The sequence below is a fragment of the Cygnus olor genome, chromosome Z (genome assembly GCF_009769625.2).
Source record: "Cygnus olor isolate bCygOlo1 chromosome Z, bCygOlo1.pri.v2, whole genome shotgun sequence".
NCBI lineage: Eukaryota > Metazoa > Chordata > Aves > Anseriformes > Anatidae > Cygnus > Cygnus olor.
The window spans coordinates 12,156,126-12,171,018 of NC_049198.1; the positions used below are offsets into that span (position 1 = coordinate 12,156,126).

A 14,893-nucleotide genomic window follows, 5' to 3' on the forward strand; every position below is an offset into this window, starting at 1 on the left:
GTTAACCATCACCATGTTAATTCTTTCCCAGGGCTGACTGTCAAACGATGCTCTCTTCCCAAAATCGTTGTTATGTGAAATAATGCTTTCAATACCAGAGAGAATATCCCAATTGTCAATAAAGCTTAGAGAATTCTGCCTAAAGGGAAAGGTGAAACAGAAACTAAATAACTCTAAAACTAGATCATGCTTGTAAGATTTTCATTGGGTTACCAGAGCAGCAAATCCTATTTTAAAATCATTCCTACAAGAGTTTGAATGATAGCACTTGCCCACACATCACCTTGTACGTGTCCCAGTTTTCAGTGCTGCTCTGTTGTTGGCATAAGTTAGTTTCTCCAGTTTTAATCTGAAAACTGTTACTTGGGAGTGACATCCATGGAGAGCTCTCTTTTCTAATGTAACACAGCCACAGCACCAAGAGAAAATACAGTAAAACTGTTGTATCATGGAGATGCTGTCTTCTCAGAAAGTGCCATTTAGAGACTTGTTGCATGAGTAGACATCTAGCGTGTTAGAAAATTGTTTTTAAACCAGAGCATCCTTATTGTGGAAAAAAATGTACTCATTTTGATGATACTGATGAAGTTCAAGAGTTCTTGAAAATTATGGACTTTTATAAATGATGAAACTGCAAACGTAAAGCTGGATGCTGAGAAGACTTGGCACTTAATAATTATCTTGGTTATTATGTGATACAATGCCCATATTGTTCTTTGGGAACACCTGGGAGGATGAGACTGGGCCCTAGCTTGGTTTATGAGAATTAAAAGTTCTATTAATCTTCTTTTCGTTTTAAGTTGCCTAAAGAAAACCCCTTTGTTGGTTCTTGGTCGGTTGGTTTGTTTAAATGGCCTCCACAGTGCTTTGAACTTGAGGTGCTACCATTCTGGGACCTCAGCCTTTCTCTCACTTGCTTACTTTTAATCAACAGGTAGTGTTAACAGTTTGTAATTTAGTTGGATGAAGGTATTTCTGTTATAGATAAGACAGTACTTGCAAGTTTGGTATTCTTTATTTTTTTAAAGAAAGTACAGTGTGTAAAAGCAAGAAAAACTACATAACATGGAATGTACCATTTTAATTCCCACTTCCCTTATGGTAAGGAGAAGAACTACTTAGTCATCTCCTGTTCACAGAATTGGTTGCATATTTAATGAGAAAGTAGAAGTCTTAATGGGAGGAGAAAGAGAGAGCCTTTGAAAATGGCTTGTCCAATTCCCTCTGATGTCCAGACTAAGCTAGTCATTTTGGTAGTGTAAAACTATCCCTGTGGAACTGCTATCCAAGTTACCACTCAACATTTGACTTTTTACCACAGTACTGCAACAGCCATCACTTCCCCAGGGCTCACCTGTTACAGGGGGTGTGTTTAATTCATCTGTGAAATGGTTGCCTTAATATCTAGCAAATATCTAAATAACTGGGGTTGTTCAGCCTAGGGAAAAGGAGTCTCAGGAGAGTCTTTATCGCACTCTACAATTACCTTAAAGAAGGCTATACTGAAGTGGGGACTGGACTTTTCTCCCAAGCACCAAGTGATAAGACGAGGGGAAATGGCCTCAAGTTGCGCCAAGGAAGGTTTAGGTTGGATATTGGGAGAAATTTCTGTAGTGACTTCTCAGTTTCATATCTGCACTGAGAAACGTGTTTGCCTGTGAACTTGGCCAGCCTATTAGGAATGATTTCACATTTAAAAGGGAGAATTCTGCTGTGGCAGGAAAGCAATATTAGAGCATGCTCGAGAGGTGGGGTTTTCTGTGTTTTTGTAATTATCCTGTATGATCCCTAAAAGTCACCGAAGAAAAACAGATACAACCTGTTAGGAAAATGCTCCTTCTGTATGTTACCCTTAATGTAGGAGGCACTGTCAAGCTGCCCGGTGTTGGAGAGGGAATTGGTTATGCTCTAAGGAACTTCTGTATCTTTTTTATTTGAGAATGGCTCAGGATTTGAGGTCAAACCACCTTTCAGTCTCACTGAAGAGCTTTGAGAAATATATTTGGCTTTTTGGGTGATACCTGTCTATTTTGCTTAAAAACAACATGTGAAGGAGAGAAGTGATTAAATAAAGGCTTTCCTATTGTAATTGAAGTGTGACAGTGAGATCTGATAGTCTGACTTTATCCTTCATCTACTTCTTTCTCTCCTTTTAGCTTCAGGAACCCATTTTTAGAAATGTTTGGAGACGTGCAAAGCATAACAGGTCTTTGCAGAAGGTCCAACTGGGGTGTATGGGGAAGAGGAGGAGGGGCAGGCAGGTGTCTGTGCATAGAAAAGACAGTTGCATGTATGTGTTGATACATACGTTGATAAAATTTTGCTCTTCTGTCACACTTTCTTCCTGACAAAATGAGCTGAGGCTTCAAAGGTTATTCTTGATAATTTTACCTTGTGTTTCTTTTGTCCAGAACTGCTTTGATGATGGCTTGTGAAGCTGGTAACCTTAACATGGTGGAAGCATTCCTTAAGAAAGGTGCAGATGTCAGTTTAGTAGATGTCTTTGGGCAGAATGCCTTGCATTACTCCAAAATCTCTGAGAATGCAGGGATCCAGAATCTCCTATCATCAAAGTTATCTCAGGATGTGGGTACGTAAGAGATGCTGATATGCTGTTTGTCACTTTTCGTTTTGGCTATGTTTATGTTTAGTAATGAACAAATTTACTTTGTAAAGTAACCTGAAAAATTTTTAAAGCTATCTTCAAGATGGTCTGGCTGAAGCTTTTCAAAACAGGAAAATGTGGTATTTACTGTATATGGTAATATCAAATGTGAGATAAAATATTCAGCAGGGCAAACAGGTGTTCTGGAGAAAGAAAAGGTAAGCTGATGTAACAGCGTAGTGAAGTCTTGCATAGAATTTGAACTAGATCCTCTCTTTATTATGTGAAAGACTATGTTTAGCTCCTCAGTAGAGGGATTCAGAAGGAACTAATGCAGACAGGACTTCGTGGTCAAGCTAAAAAAGATTTTTGAAGTAGGAAGTTAATGTGAAAGAATGGTGAGAGGCTACAGTAGAAGCAGAATTGTCACTATCCTTCGAATTTTATATCAATATGAAACAAAAAAAAAAGGCAGCAGAGAGGTTGTATTTAAAAGGAATTTTGAATTTTAAGTATATTGCTCAGATTTCAAACAGGAGTTCAAAAAACAAACAGCATTTATGATACAGGAAGTAGAGCTGAGAGAAGGGTTAGGCAAATAACCTTTTCTTTGATCGTTGGTCTTAATTCCACTTTTTTTTTTTGCTTCACAGATACAAAATCACCGACTAAATCAAAGCAGGTATTTATCCTTTTGATTTTAAAAATACTCGGGTTTTAAAGGCTTGTAGCTCATGGAAAAAATAGTAACTGCCGTGACTAGTAGCAGTAGATGTGACTTGTAGCTAGTAGTCACTGTGAGATGTATATCTTATAACTGCTCTATAATGTGAAAAGTTTTTGTTGCTTATTTAAGGAATGTGTTCCAGGAACATCAGTTTTGGGTTTACCTTCTCTCTGACATAGCTGCCAGATTCCTCAGTGAGAAAAGGAAGGGAGGATGCATGTGCATGCGCACATGTGTGCCAGGAAGATATTCCACCATTCTCATGTACTGCAGGAGCTTTGCTGGACGCCGGTCTCTTCAAACTGTATAGAAAATGATCTAGAAAAGCTTTCTGTTTCCAAAACATCTATCTGAAGGTTTTCCCTGGTTGCACCTTGCTGGTGACCCCTATCTGTGAGACTCTTATCAGATTTAGGCAATTAAATTAGTTTCTTACATTCTGTATTTAGTATCATGCTATCCTGGAGTGCAAGTATCTTGTAGATTTACTGGTGGCTGGAGATTAGAAGAGGGTGCTATGTATTGGTTCATTCTTTCTCTGAGTGGAGAAGTTGGGTTTTTCAGGGAGTTCAGGCAGAAGCTGATGGAGAGGAAACGTAGCTGTTAAGAGTGGTGTGACTGGAATATGAATGAGTGGAAGTTGATGGAGAGGAAAGATGGTATCTATTAAGAATGGCATGACTGGACTGTGAATGAATTTCTGGAAGTATTCAAGATCACTAGTGCTAAACTTGTCAGCTTCTGCTTTTTCACTAAATCTTGTTTGTTTTCACTGAAGCATGGATTACAAGGGAACATACTCTTATTGTCAGGCATGTTTAATATCTTTGTGTTATTAGAGAGGTAGTCTTTACATAGAAAAAAAAAGGAACTGCATGAGCTGCTAAAGTTGATATTAATGTGGGAAAATATATATGTATATATATATATTTGTGAAACAACTTGCTCGGACTTTACTAACCAAACTAACAAACCTACCTTCTCTGGCTGGTGAAACTTTCAGCATGATCAAGGCTCTAAATTAAGTTCAGAAAGAAGTGGAACTCCAAAAAAACGCAAAGCCCCACCTCCTCCTATCAGTCCAATTCAGGTAAAGAAAAGACCAATCTTGAGATACTTTTAGGGGATGAAGAGCATTTTGACCATTATGCGAATGATGTGGGCTGAATTTGAGCTGTCACTCCTACTTTATACGCCTGTCATATTATGAGTGCTTTTCCTGACATTAAGATGACACCATGAAAATACACATTGGTTAGTTTAACTAAGAAAATTGCTTGAAATATAGCATGGTTTAAGATACAGTAGTACAAATTTTACTGTGTAGGTGCTTTTTCCACCTAAAATTGAAGGTTTCCTTGTTTTGCAGACTTCCTTAAGTAAATTATATGTATTTTAAATCGACATATGTATGTACACGTTATTATATGCATATGACAGTAAAACACTTAAATAGATTTGTATAGTACCAAATACAGTTTAACATGTTTAATATTAAATAGAAAAGTTATCTGTACAACAAACACACTGCAAATGTGATACTGGCTCAAAAGAGCACTGAATAATTAAATTTGCTCTTTGAAATTAACCCAGAGTTGTGACTTATATTAGTTCAAGGAAAAGTGCTCGCATATGTTTGTGTCTATATACGGCACATGTTGGAGGATTAGTTATATGTACGCATATGTATACATACATATACTTATTTATATATAATCTTTTACAGCTTAGTGATTTGTCCTCTCCACGCTCATCAACTTCAACTCCCATGACGGGAAAAGGACAGGCTTTCTTTGCTGACCAGGTATGCAAGATGTCAAAGTTTTCTGTTCTTACTAAGTATGGGGGAAGAATGTGTAATACCATAGCAATTTATTTTGCTGACTGCAGAATCTCCTGTGAACTAATTAGCTGCATTTTAAGAATAAAAAGGAATCCAAATCTATTTCAATGTAATTTACAAAGCAGATGTGGATTGCTTTAATGTTTAATGAACATCTAAATAGAATTAGTCATAAACTAGTCAGTATGTAGGAATATGGTTGTGAAAGTAAGTATTAATGGTGTGAGAACGCATTAGCTAATACCAGTGAAATACATGGGATTGTATTGCAAAAAAGTAGTGACCCTGTCACCAAAAGACACCAGGCAAATACTTGAGCATGTTCTGTCTCATATTTATCTTATGGTATTGAAGATTTCTTTTTAAGTACACCACAATATATTGCAGCAATTTATCACAGGGGCTGCAGCTTTTCCAAACTATCTGTGGGATAGTAGCCCAAATTACATTAACATTTAATGAGAACTAGGCAATTTAATCCCTGTCCTGGCACATGATACAATTAAAAAAAAAAAAAAAAAAGTTTTGCCAGGTTTCATCCAACAAGGTCTATGCTATTTATATTTATCTTCTGTGAACTGTCCAACTTTACATCTGCTTTCTGTGAAAGTGTTTTTTAAATTTTTTTCTCATGTCTCAGCAGGAAGAATTCAGCTCCTTGCTTCGAGATAATAAAGACAGACTGAGTGACAGCACAACAGGTATACAATAAAGTTTAATCCTTATTTTCTTATTTGGTTAGGTTTTTTAGGTGTTGTTAAAAGTCAGTCTGGTCAGATGTGCTCTGTGTCTTTCCACTTAGAATGTGAGCCACACTAAGTATTGGGAATAATGTTATGTAACTTCACTACCAGCTCCCACCTGCTTCTATTGGGTGACTTAACACATTTTTGGGGAAACAGCTCTAGGAATTGTTCACTTGTTCACTACACTTAATAGTCATTGAAAACAAAGTGTTTAATTTGGAAAGCAAAATAACTAGCTAGCTGTGGGATCAGTTCAACTTCTGAAAGCTTTTGAATCTTTTCTTCCTCCAAAGGTGCTGATAGTTTATTGGACGTGAGTTCTGAAACTGAACAGCAAGATCTACTTATGCTGATGCAAGCAAAAATTGCTTCTTTGACATTACACAATAAGGAGCTACAGGACAAATTACAGGTGGTGTATTTTGTGCTGTTCTAGTGCTCTGTTAACCTCTTAGTAGAACAAAGAGCTGCTTACCAATTTAAAGAGATGTTCTGTAAATATAAAGAGCTTGTGGTGCTCATCATTGAAGCACTCTGCCCCCAAAGGATTAAAATTAGTGTTTTGATCCTTTCCCCATGAATTACTGAATATCTTTGCTTACTATGATAGTTGCATTCTAAAATATGCTGTTAACAGTTGTGTTAGCAGATCTGATTTTAATTTACTTAGCTTTGATTTATTAGCTTTGATTATTAGCATATGGAGATCAACAGACTTTCAGAGGAGCTTGGCACTTGCTGCCTTCTATTGCTGTAGATGATTAAATGGGACCAGTTGGGTTTTGAGTTGAAACCTGACGGTTTATTCCATGGTGCTTTAATTGCCTGTCTTTGTAGGATGTGGCAAGGATTGCTTACTTTTTCCTATATATTTTGTTTTAAATAAATGTATTTGTTTTTATCATGCATTCGTTTGGGTTTCTTTTTGCACAGGAAAGAACACCTAAAGAAGTGGATTCTGCCATAGATTCTTATCATTCTACCCAAACAGAGTTTGATCAAGCAGTAGATAGACAAAATGAGTTCTTAGCTCAGGAGCTGAAGCCTACATTAAAAGCCACCCAAATTCAAGAAAACTCGGCAAGCCTTAGTGAAGTAAAAATAAAGTACCTCCAGGAAGACTTAAAGGATGTTCAGAGGAAATTAGAAAATTCCGAAGCCAAAAGAAAGCACTTAGAAGCTCAGTTCCAGTCTAGAGTTCCGGAAGCAGATCGCTTAAATAACACAGATATTTCAGAAAATGGCTCTGATCTTAACCTGAAGTTCCAAGAAACTCAAAACAGGTATGAGGAAACTGTGAAAGATGTTTTGAATGTACAGAGGCAAATGAAACTGGGTCTCATTTCTTCTGAAAGTGAAGAAACCAGTTCTGAGTTGAGTAGGTTGAAGGTGACATGTGAAGAAGTTGAAGTGCTTAAGCAAGAATTGAAGAAAGCATTGGAGGAAAGTGAAAGACAAAAAGAGAAAGTGAGAGAGCTCCAGAAAAAGTTTGAAGAAAGAGAGCAGAATGTGGCAAGCAAATTGTCTGTGGAAGAATGTGAGGAAATAAGGAATTCGTATTGTTCAGTTATTGATAATATTAATCAGGAGAAGGCACTGTTGATTGAGAGGTACAAAGAAGGGCAAGAGGAAATTAAAAGGCTACAGGACAAGCTGACAAATCAGACACAGTTAGAGTCTAGTGCTGAGTCTGAAGAAATGAAAGATGCAATGCACAGAATGATAGATGAGCTCAACAGACAACTTAGTGAATTGTCACAATTGTACAAGGAGGCCCAAATAGAGCTTGAAGATTACAGGAAGAGAAAAACTCTGGATGATATCGCTGTGGACTACATTCCTAGAGATGAACATGAGAAACTGATGCAGGTAACAAATTCTTTGAAATACAAAGCAGAGAATGAATTATCAGAAATGAAATCCCAGTACACAAAAGTATTAGATGAAGCAGAAGAACTAAAGCAACTGTTAGACACTCAGAAACAAAACTCTTTGCCAATTACTGAACACCATCAGGTGATGAACGTACTCCGAAGTACTGTAAAGGAAATGGAGGAGGAAATAAATGAGCTCAAAGGACTGCTTACCAACAAGGAAAGTGAAGTAAGAAACCTACAAAAGGAATTATTGGAAGAAAAAGCTGCAATTAATGAAGCAATGGTACCCAAGGCTACGTATGAAAAACTCCAGTCTTCATTAGAGGGTGAAGTTAGTGCTTTGTCATCCAAACTGAAGGATGTAATCAAAGAGAAGGAAAATGTGTCATTAGATGTTATGCAGCTGAGAAATGAAATTTTGCATTTGAAAGAAGAGAAAGAAGGCATGCATACTCTGCTTGAAGCAAAGGAACAGGAGGTGACTGGTCTTCACCAAAAGTACCATCAAGCTCAAGAAGATTTACTTGAAATGAAAAGATTCTCTGAAAGCACATCAAAACTAGAAGAGGACAAAGATAAAAAGGTTAGTGATTCACTGCCGTGGAGGAAGTATTACATGAGTTCAGACTACAGAACATACTGGAAGGTACATAAGTGACCTTAAACCCCAGTTGGTGTAAGGTGTCACAGAGTGGAGTAACATTTGAGTTCATGTGACCATCTGAAAATTCAGATGCCAAAGTACTGTCTCACAGATCTTAATGTCAAAGGAGTTTTTATTCAGCGTTTTTGACTTTAGTTATCTTCCTCTCTGGTGGAGATAAGCATCTTTCTGTTCACCTCTAAGTTCTGTTCAGGTTAGGTTCAACCTGAATTGAGCAAATTCAAAGTGGAATTTACAGCAGGAAGAGGTTCATGAGGAGACAAAGAAACATCAGGATCAGGAAACAGCAGACATTCACTATTCTGAGTTTACTGTATCATCTCGACCTCAGCATGACAGATATTTTTCCTGTGCAATTATGTCTGTCACAATTTCTTTATAAAAAGCTATGCATTTTGCTTAGTGTGAATAGCTGGCCTGTTTGGTACGTTTCGGTCTTGTGTTAAGAAGCAGCATCTGCAAAGGTGGTAAATACAATCTTTGTTTGTAAATATTACTCTTTCAGAGCCAGGAATGCGTTTTGAATGACTGCTGGGGTTGAGGTAGAGAAGCGTTGTAACCCTTTGCTTACATGACGTCTCTGTTTGTCCGTTGAGTTTTCATCTAGTTTTCTGCCACTTCTTAATATAAGTCACAAATACTTATTTGTATAGGATGAGACCCATGGGAATATAGTATGCCTTGCAGCTTTTCATGAAAACCTATTTTTTACCTTCCTAGATCAATGAGATGTCCAAGGAGGTCAGCAAATTAAAAGAAGCATTGAACAGCCTTTCTCAGCTTTCCTACTCAACCAGTGCCCCCAAAAGACAAAGCCAACAGCTGGAGGCGTTACAACAACAAGTGAAGCAGTTGCAAAACCAACTGACTGTAAGTAGATAATCATAAATAATAGTTCATAAACCCACCATTTTTCCTAGTTCTCCAAAAGTGTGTGGCATTCTTAACTCTGCCTTATTTAAAATGGAGTACAGTCAATAAGTACAAGAAAGAATTTTCATACAGAAATTTTGTAATGCTCTGAAACATGTAGAAATCCTCAAGTCACTTCAGATTTCTTTTTCCAGAAATAGTCTAACTAAAGAAAACTATTTTTCTGCATATATTTCTTCAGATCAGTAATGGGTCAAAATTTCTGCACTTGTAGTGGAATGTAGTGACCAGACCTGCTGCTGAGACCCTGATTTGTGAAAAATTAGGCCAGTGTGCAGCGGACTAAAGTTGTGTTTTCTCAGGAACATGTATTAAAAGATGAAATATTTTTGTTATTTTAAGCCAAAAGAAACTTGACTTTTTGGAAGAATATAGTCACTGAAAGTGTGAAGTTTCAAATCAAGCAAGTCCATCTGTTTACAGGGATCGCAGTTCATTTTCTGAAATTCTGAACTGCTTAAAGACTTTTTAAAATTGTACTTGTTTGTGTGTGAGAGGCTCAGTCTTCTAAGTCAGGTTGAGCCATAATTACTATTTCCAAAAGCTTGCCTGTCCAAAGGAGCATTTTCACTCACTTTAGAGAGGGTGAAGAGAAGGTACTTCCCACCAGAGACTCATTTGTAGAGAGCTCTGGAATAACATTTGAAAGGAAAATTCCCAGCCCGACACACTAAATGCCTTAACTGTTGTTTGCTGTCCTGTCATCCCCAGCAGACAGATGTACGAGTTAATATGCACATGAGCCAGAAAAAATCCCTTGCAGTAAGGAGAAATAAATAGGTAGATAGTTAAACACCATGTCCTGTCAGTGTGAAGGCTTGTGGGTGTTTCTTATCCCAGTCCACCAAATTCATAAGGAGCCTTCATCTCTCATAGCTCAAGGATCAGCCAAAGTAGTGCAAAGATATGCAACAAATTAGAAGATGCATAGGACTTAAAACAGGAGAGAAGCATTCTTTCCTTCTCTTACATTGGCTTTCCTGGCAGCTTCATGTTTATTTGGAGAGATGGCTTCTGGGATGTGGCATTCTGATCACAAAAAAGGTGTTTGATTTTCCTTGTTTGAATGTATAGTAATTAACTGAGAATTTCATAGATTAAGACCTTTGTAAGCATCTCCTTCAGCAGAAGGGTGTTTACTGACAGATGGGTTACTGCAATCAAGTGGTTGATTTGCAATCAATTGCAGTCAAGGGTTGATTTGTCAGAATATTGTTGGCTTTCCTCGGTCACTTCTGGTTTCTGATAAACTTAGAAGCAGAGTATGTGCTTGTTCCATGTCTTTGCAGCTCAGCACTTCTTGCAACCAATATCATCTCACCATTTTTTTTTTTTACAAAGTTGGCTAGAATTACAGCATTTCTGTGGACTACGTTTCCCAGCAAATTATGTTTTAGATAGCTAGCAGCACAGTCCTGTGTTTGAGCTAGTTTTCCACCCGTGCATTAGATTATCACTTGTAATTTCACAGACCTCCATACGTCTAGGTGGGGAGTTCTGAATTCCACAGTTCTGAATACTCTGTGACTTTCTGCTTAACTATTTTCTAGGAAACAAAGAAACAACATCAGGAAATCGTGTCAGTTTACCGGATGCATCTTCTCTACGCTGTGCAGGTATGATTAGATATTACTCGTTACATAGTGTTGGTGTTTTAATGGAAGATGTTTTTGCTGCAGATCTATTTTTTTTGCTGCAGATCTGTTCAGAACATTGCAGGTTGTATTGAACACACAATACCTGTTTAAGCACAAATTTAACACTGCTTTCTTTTGGAAAATTGGTATAATTCTTATATCTTAAAAATAGTTTGTAAACCTTTTCAAGGAGTTGGGAAATGTTTGACTTCAATCGCCTTTTCTTCTTTCTCCCCTTGTCTAGGGTCAAATGGATGAAGATGTCCAGAAGGTGCTTAAACAAATTTTATCGATGTGCAAAAGCCAATCGCAGAAAAAGTAAACCAACAAAAAACAAAAAGCAAAACTCCCCATTTTCATTAATCCTGTTGTGGGTGTTTATCTAGATTTGCCTTAAAATAAGATTTAAAACAGGCAATTTGCTGCTTTTTTGTTGTTGTGCTGTTTGTGAGGTGGATTTATTTGTCTGTCTCTACCACTTTCCATGTGCATAGACATGTGCAGTAACTAAACACATGCCTGCTTTTCATAGCCAAAATGCAAGTATGTTCTTCAGACTTTTTACTTAGGCCACTACATGTCATGTTTACCCTGAAACTGCTTTCTAGCTTCCTCCCAGAGGGAGATTAATATGGAGGCAAGCACTCATGTCACCTGGGTAAAGGTGAAATTCTCCATGTCTCCTTTACCGGTGTATAAGCTGCATATTGTTATTGGGGATAGGCTTAATTGCTTGATGTTGTAGCACTCAGATTCAAGACATTTTGCCATACGCACTCTTTGGCAGAGCAGAAGCGAGCCTTGCAGCAGTGAGCAGAAGTAGGTATTTATGGTAAGCCAGAACATCAAACAGCTATACTTCTTAACTTAGTTTTATTTTAGATTAGCACACCATACTGTAGCTGTCCCAGCCCATCCAATGCACTGAGTACACAAAAATCATACCATGCTTCATAGTTTCCTTGAACTGCCTGCTAGTGGAATGAAACTATTTCAAAAGGTAATTAGTCTATTGAAGTTCTGTACAAAGCAGTACAGAAAGGTCTGTAGAAACAACTCATTATGATAGGTTTAGCTATCTATGCAAGTGTTGGCCATGAAGCTCAGGAACAAAACCAGAACATATACTTTAGACAAGGGATTCTAGTGAACACAGGATGTTTACAGTGAATGTCAATGCCTCATATTTCCTAACCTCACTTTTGTAAAGATCTTCTCTTCAGTATATTTTTATTGGCCCTCTAATGAATTTTTTTTGTAACTAAACCATTTTTCTACGTAATGTTTGCATTAAGCTTATTAACAAATATTTTTAGGTAATCGTGTTTTAGAGAGTTCCTTTCTATACCCCCAAGTATTCAGTAATAGTGAAGCATAGAGAAGTGTTCTCAGTTTGAAAAAGATCTGTACGGAATAATAGACCTGTCCATTGGTGTGGTCCAGAGCAGTGAAGTGTAAAATACAATTTAGCCTGCTGTTTCAACAAATGTAGGAATGAGAGGTAGAGAAGAGCAAAATGTGTCAAAAATTTCTACATGTTGTTTCTAGAGGCCAGGGGCATCAAGAAAGCCTTTGTCAGCACTTTTAAATTCAGAAGTCAAATAAAAATGCCTAATGAATGATGTATGGTTTATTATGAAGCTATGGAAGAATCCTTCTAAGCACACACTACACTTGAGGGTACAACCATTTGAACTAGCTTGCAGCTTCACTATGATATTTGTCTTATTTCTGGTAGTAGATATGTCTCTAATAGAGAAATCTCCAGAGCTATATAATCTGAAGTTTATATAGAGTCATAATATGACAAGAGTCAGCAGTGCCTGAGGCTGACTGGACTCATAGTGCACTTATATCGGATAATTCCTAACCCTGGCAAAGCTCAAATGGATTTTAAAAACAAACAAATAAAACATTCTTTTGCATCAGTTAGACCTTGGTGTTACTTTTCTTGGGTGGTTTAACTAATGCTTGCTAATTTTGGACAGTATTTTATAGTTAGATGATTTTGAAAATGCTCCAAAGAAATGTGAAAAGAATTTTGCTGCAGCACTTCAGAATGAACAACAAGATTTTAAGCATGCCAATGCTGCGAAGTATAAAACTTGATGAACCATTTTGTAAGTTGCCTGATGGATTTAGTCTTCTACTTTGTTTTGGTTTGTATATTTATTACAACTATCTTTGTGGAATATTGAAAATTATACACTACAGCATAGCAAGTTTCTTTATATGTAATTTACCAGAAGTTTCCTTATGCAGCAAAATAAACTATTTCCAATTTTTTCATCTTGGTTCTCTTTGTGTCTTCAGTTACTTTTTATGCCAAGGGAAATCTCACCACACTCAACTGCTTTAATGTAGTACAAATGTGTTCTATACTCCATGTTCAGATACTTGTCAGATGTACAGGTAGAACTGAATCTACACCAAACCCAGTGCAACCAGTTTGGCAGATTATGCCTTGTGTTGGATTGATATGTTGAGCTATTTCTCCCATGGGTGTCCTGCTAGAAGTAATATGGGTCTCCCACTCACCACTGGATGTATTCCAACTAAGTTTAAAATGACCTTAGACCAGTATTGGAGGTGAGCTAGGTCCCACAATTTCTCAAAACTGTGGTTCTTTATCACTTAGCACTTCACTCCGTATACAGAACTACAGTGAAAGTGTATTTGTGTGTGTGTATATGTATATTTGGATATGTATACATCTCTTTAAACTTAACAGTGTTGGCTATATAAGTATTGTCTTTTTATCATCTCTCCCGAGTTTTATTGGAGGAACTAGTTTTTCAATACCTTATTTGCTAATTACATCTTTTGACCTCAGTGCAGACCACATACATGACAGGAATTGCACCTCTTTTGGTTACGTCCAAAAGAGGTCAAGTAGCTCTCTAGACTTCTGCAGAAAATTTCCGTAACTTACTCAGTACTGGGTTTCCTTTGAACAAGGGTGTTGACAAACTGGTATGCAGAGTCTGTGTGAGGTCAGATCATCTGGCAGGGCAGATTTGAGTCATTTCACGTTGTGGATTAATTATTTTTTTTGCTAATAGTTGCTGCTGGATTAGTAAAGTCACAGAATAGCTCTTTTGTGCCATCCATTGCAAGCAGCGGACCTCCTGACTGGGAACTCCCATCTGAATTGCCATTTGTTTTCCTTGTGGATGGCTGGATGCCAGATCTGTTGCATAACGTTTTTTTTTTTTTAAGGGTCAGACCCATGGTGTGACAGTCCTTCTGCCTTTTGCCTCCTAGATTGGTTGCTGCCACACTTGCATAAAAGTGCTTCCTGGACATCACTGGTCTGGTTGTTAATTATTTCTGCTCTTCTGCCTGGACAGTCATGACAGCAGGGGTCCCCTCCTGGGCAGCACTTTAATAGCTCATTTCTTCATCTCTGAGGCTTTCTCCACTCTGATGCCAACCTTCATCCGAGCAAAAGGCAGATGTGAAAGGCAGAAGCAATCTGCCCTTTTAAATGTGGCAGTGACCCATGCGCTGTGGGGAAGAAGCTCTGACTTGAGCTGTGTGGTCAGGCCTTGCGGCACAGGGCCGGTCCTGGTGGTTTTGGCCTTGTGGTTTTGGCCCTCTGTGGAGCCGGGGCCCGGGCCTGCTGCTGGATGTCTCAGGGATCCAGGCTTCAAAGCAGCAGCTGTGCTGTAGGTCATGGTGCTTTGTGATGAGGAAAGTCATGGAAAAGCTTCTGGAGTTGTGTGTTAGGTCTTAAGAGGGGGGGGGTTGCAAAGTAGCAGCATAGATGGATGTGATGTAACCCAGCAAAAATTCTGCAGGCCCAAGCATTTAACCCAGCATATTTTTCCAAACAAATAGGAACTGGTGCAAGGCTTTTAG

At 37.9% G+C, this 14,893-nt stretch overlaps 1 protein-coding gene and 1 long non-coding RNA gene across 12 annotated transcripts in view; one reads left to right on the forward strand and one right to left on the reverse strand.

Moving 5' to 3' along the window:
* Window positions 1–13,321, forward strand: part of RAI14 (retinoic acid induced 14) — an 86,248-nt gene extending 72,927 nt beyond the window's left edge. For 3 of the 11 annotated variants that reach the window (XM_040542177.1, XM_040542175.1, XM_040542176.1), the window contains exons 9-18: window positions 2,412–2,590; window positions 3,259–3,287; window positions 4,336–4,422; window positions 5,059–5,136; window positions 5,816–5,876; window positions 6,215–6,333; window positions 6,855–8,381; window positions 9,183–9,332; window positions 10,946–11,011; window positions 11,277–13,321. In XM_040542177.1, the coding sequence (XP_040398111.1) occupies window positions 2,412–2,590; window positions 3,259–3,287; window positions 4,336–4,422; window positions 5,059–5,136; window positions 5,816–5,876; window positions 6,215–6,333; window positions 6,855–8,381; window positions 9,183–9,332; window positions 10,946–11,011; window positions 11,277–11,354 (2,374 nt within the window). In that variant the 3' untranslated portion in view covers window positions 11,355–13,321. The remainder of the gene's footprint in view (window positions 1–2,411; window positions 2,591–3,258; window positions 3,288–4,335; window positions 4,423–5,058; window positions 5,137–5,815; window positions 5,877–6,214; window positions 6,334–6,854; window positions 8,382–9,182; window positions 9,333–10,945; window positions 11,012–11,276) is intronic. The other 8 variants (XM_040542179.1, XM_040542180.1, XM_040542181.1 and 5 more) reach the window with 3 other exon arrangements.
* LOC121062327 lies at window positions 3–11,139 on the reverse strand. The gene is made up of 3 exons (XR_005815513.1): window positions 11,127–11,139; window positions 3,588–3,591; window positions 3–2,328 (listed from the first exon to the last, which is right to left on the reverse strand). It is a non-coding gene; the product is annotated as an uncharacterized LOC121062327 (long non-coding RNA).
* Window positions 13,322–14,893: the final 1,572 nt, after the last annotated feature.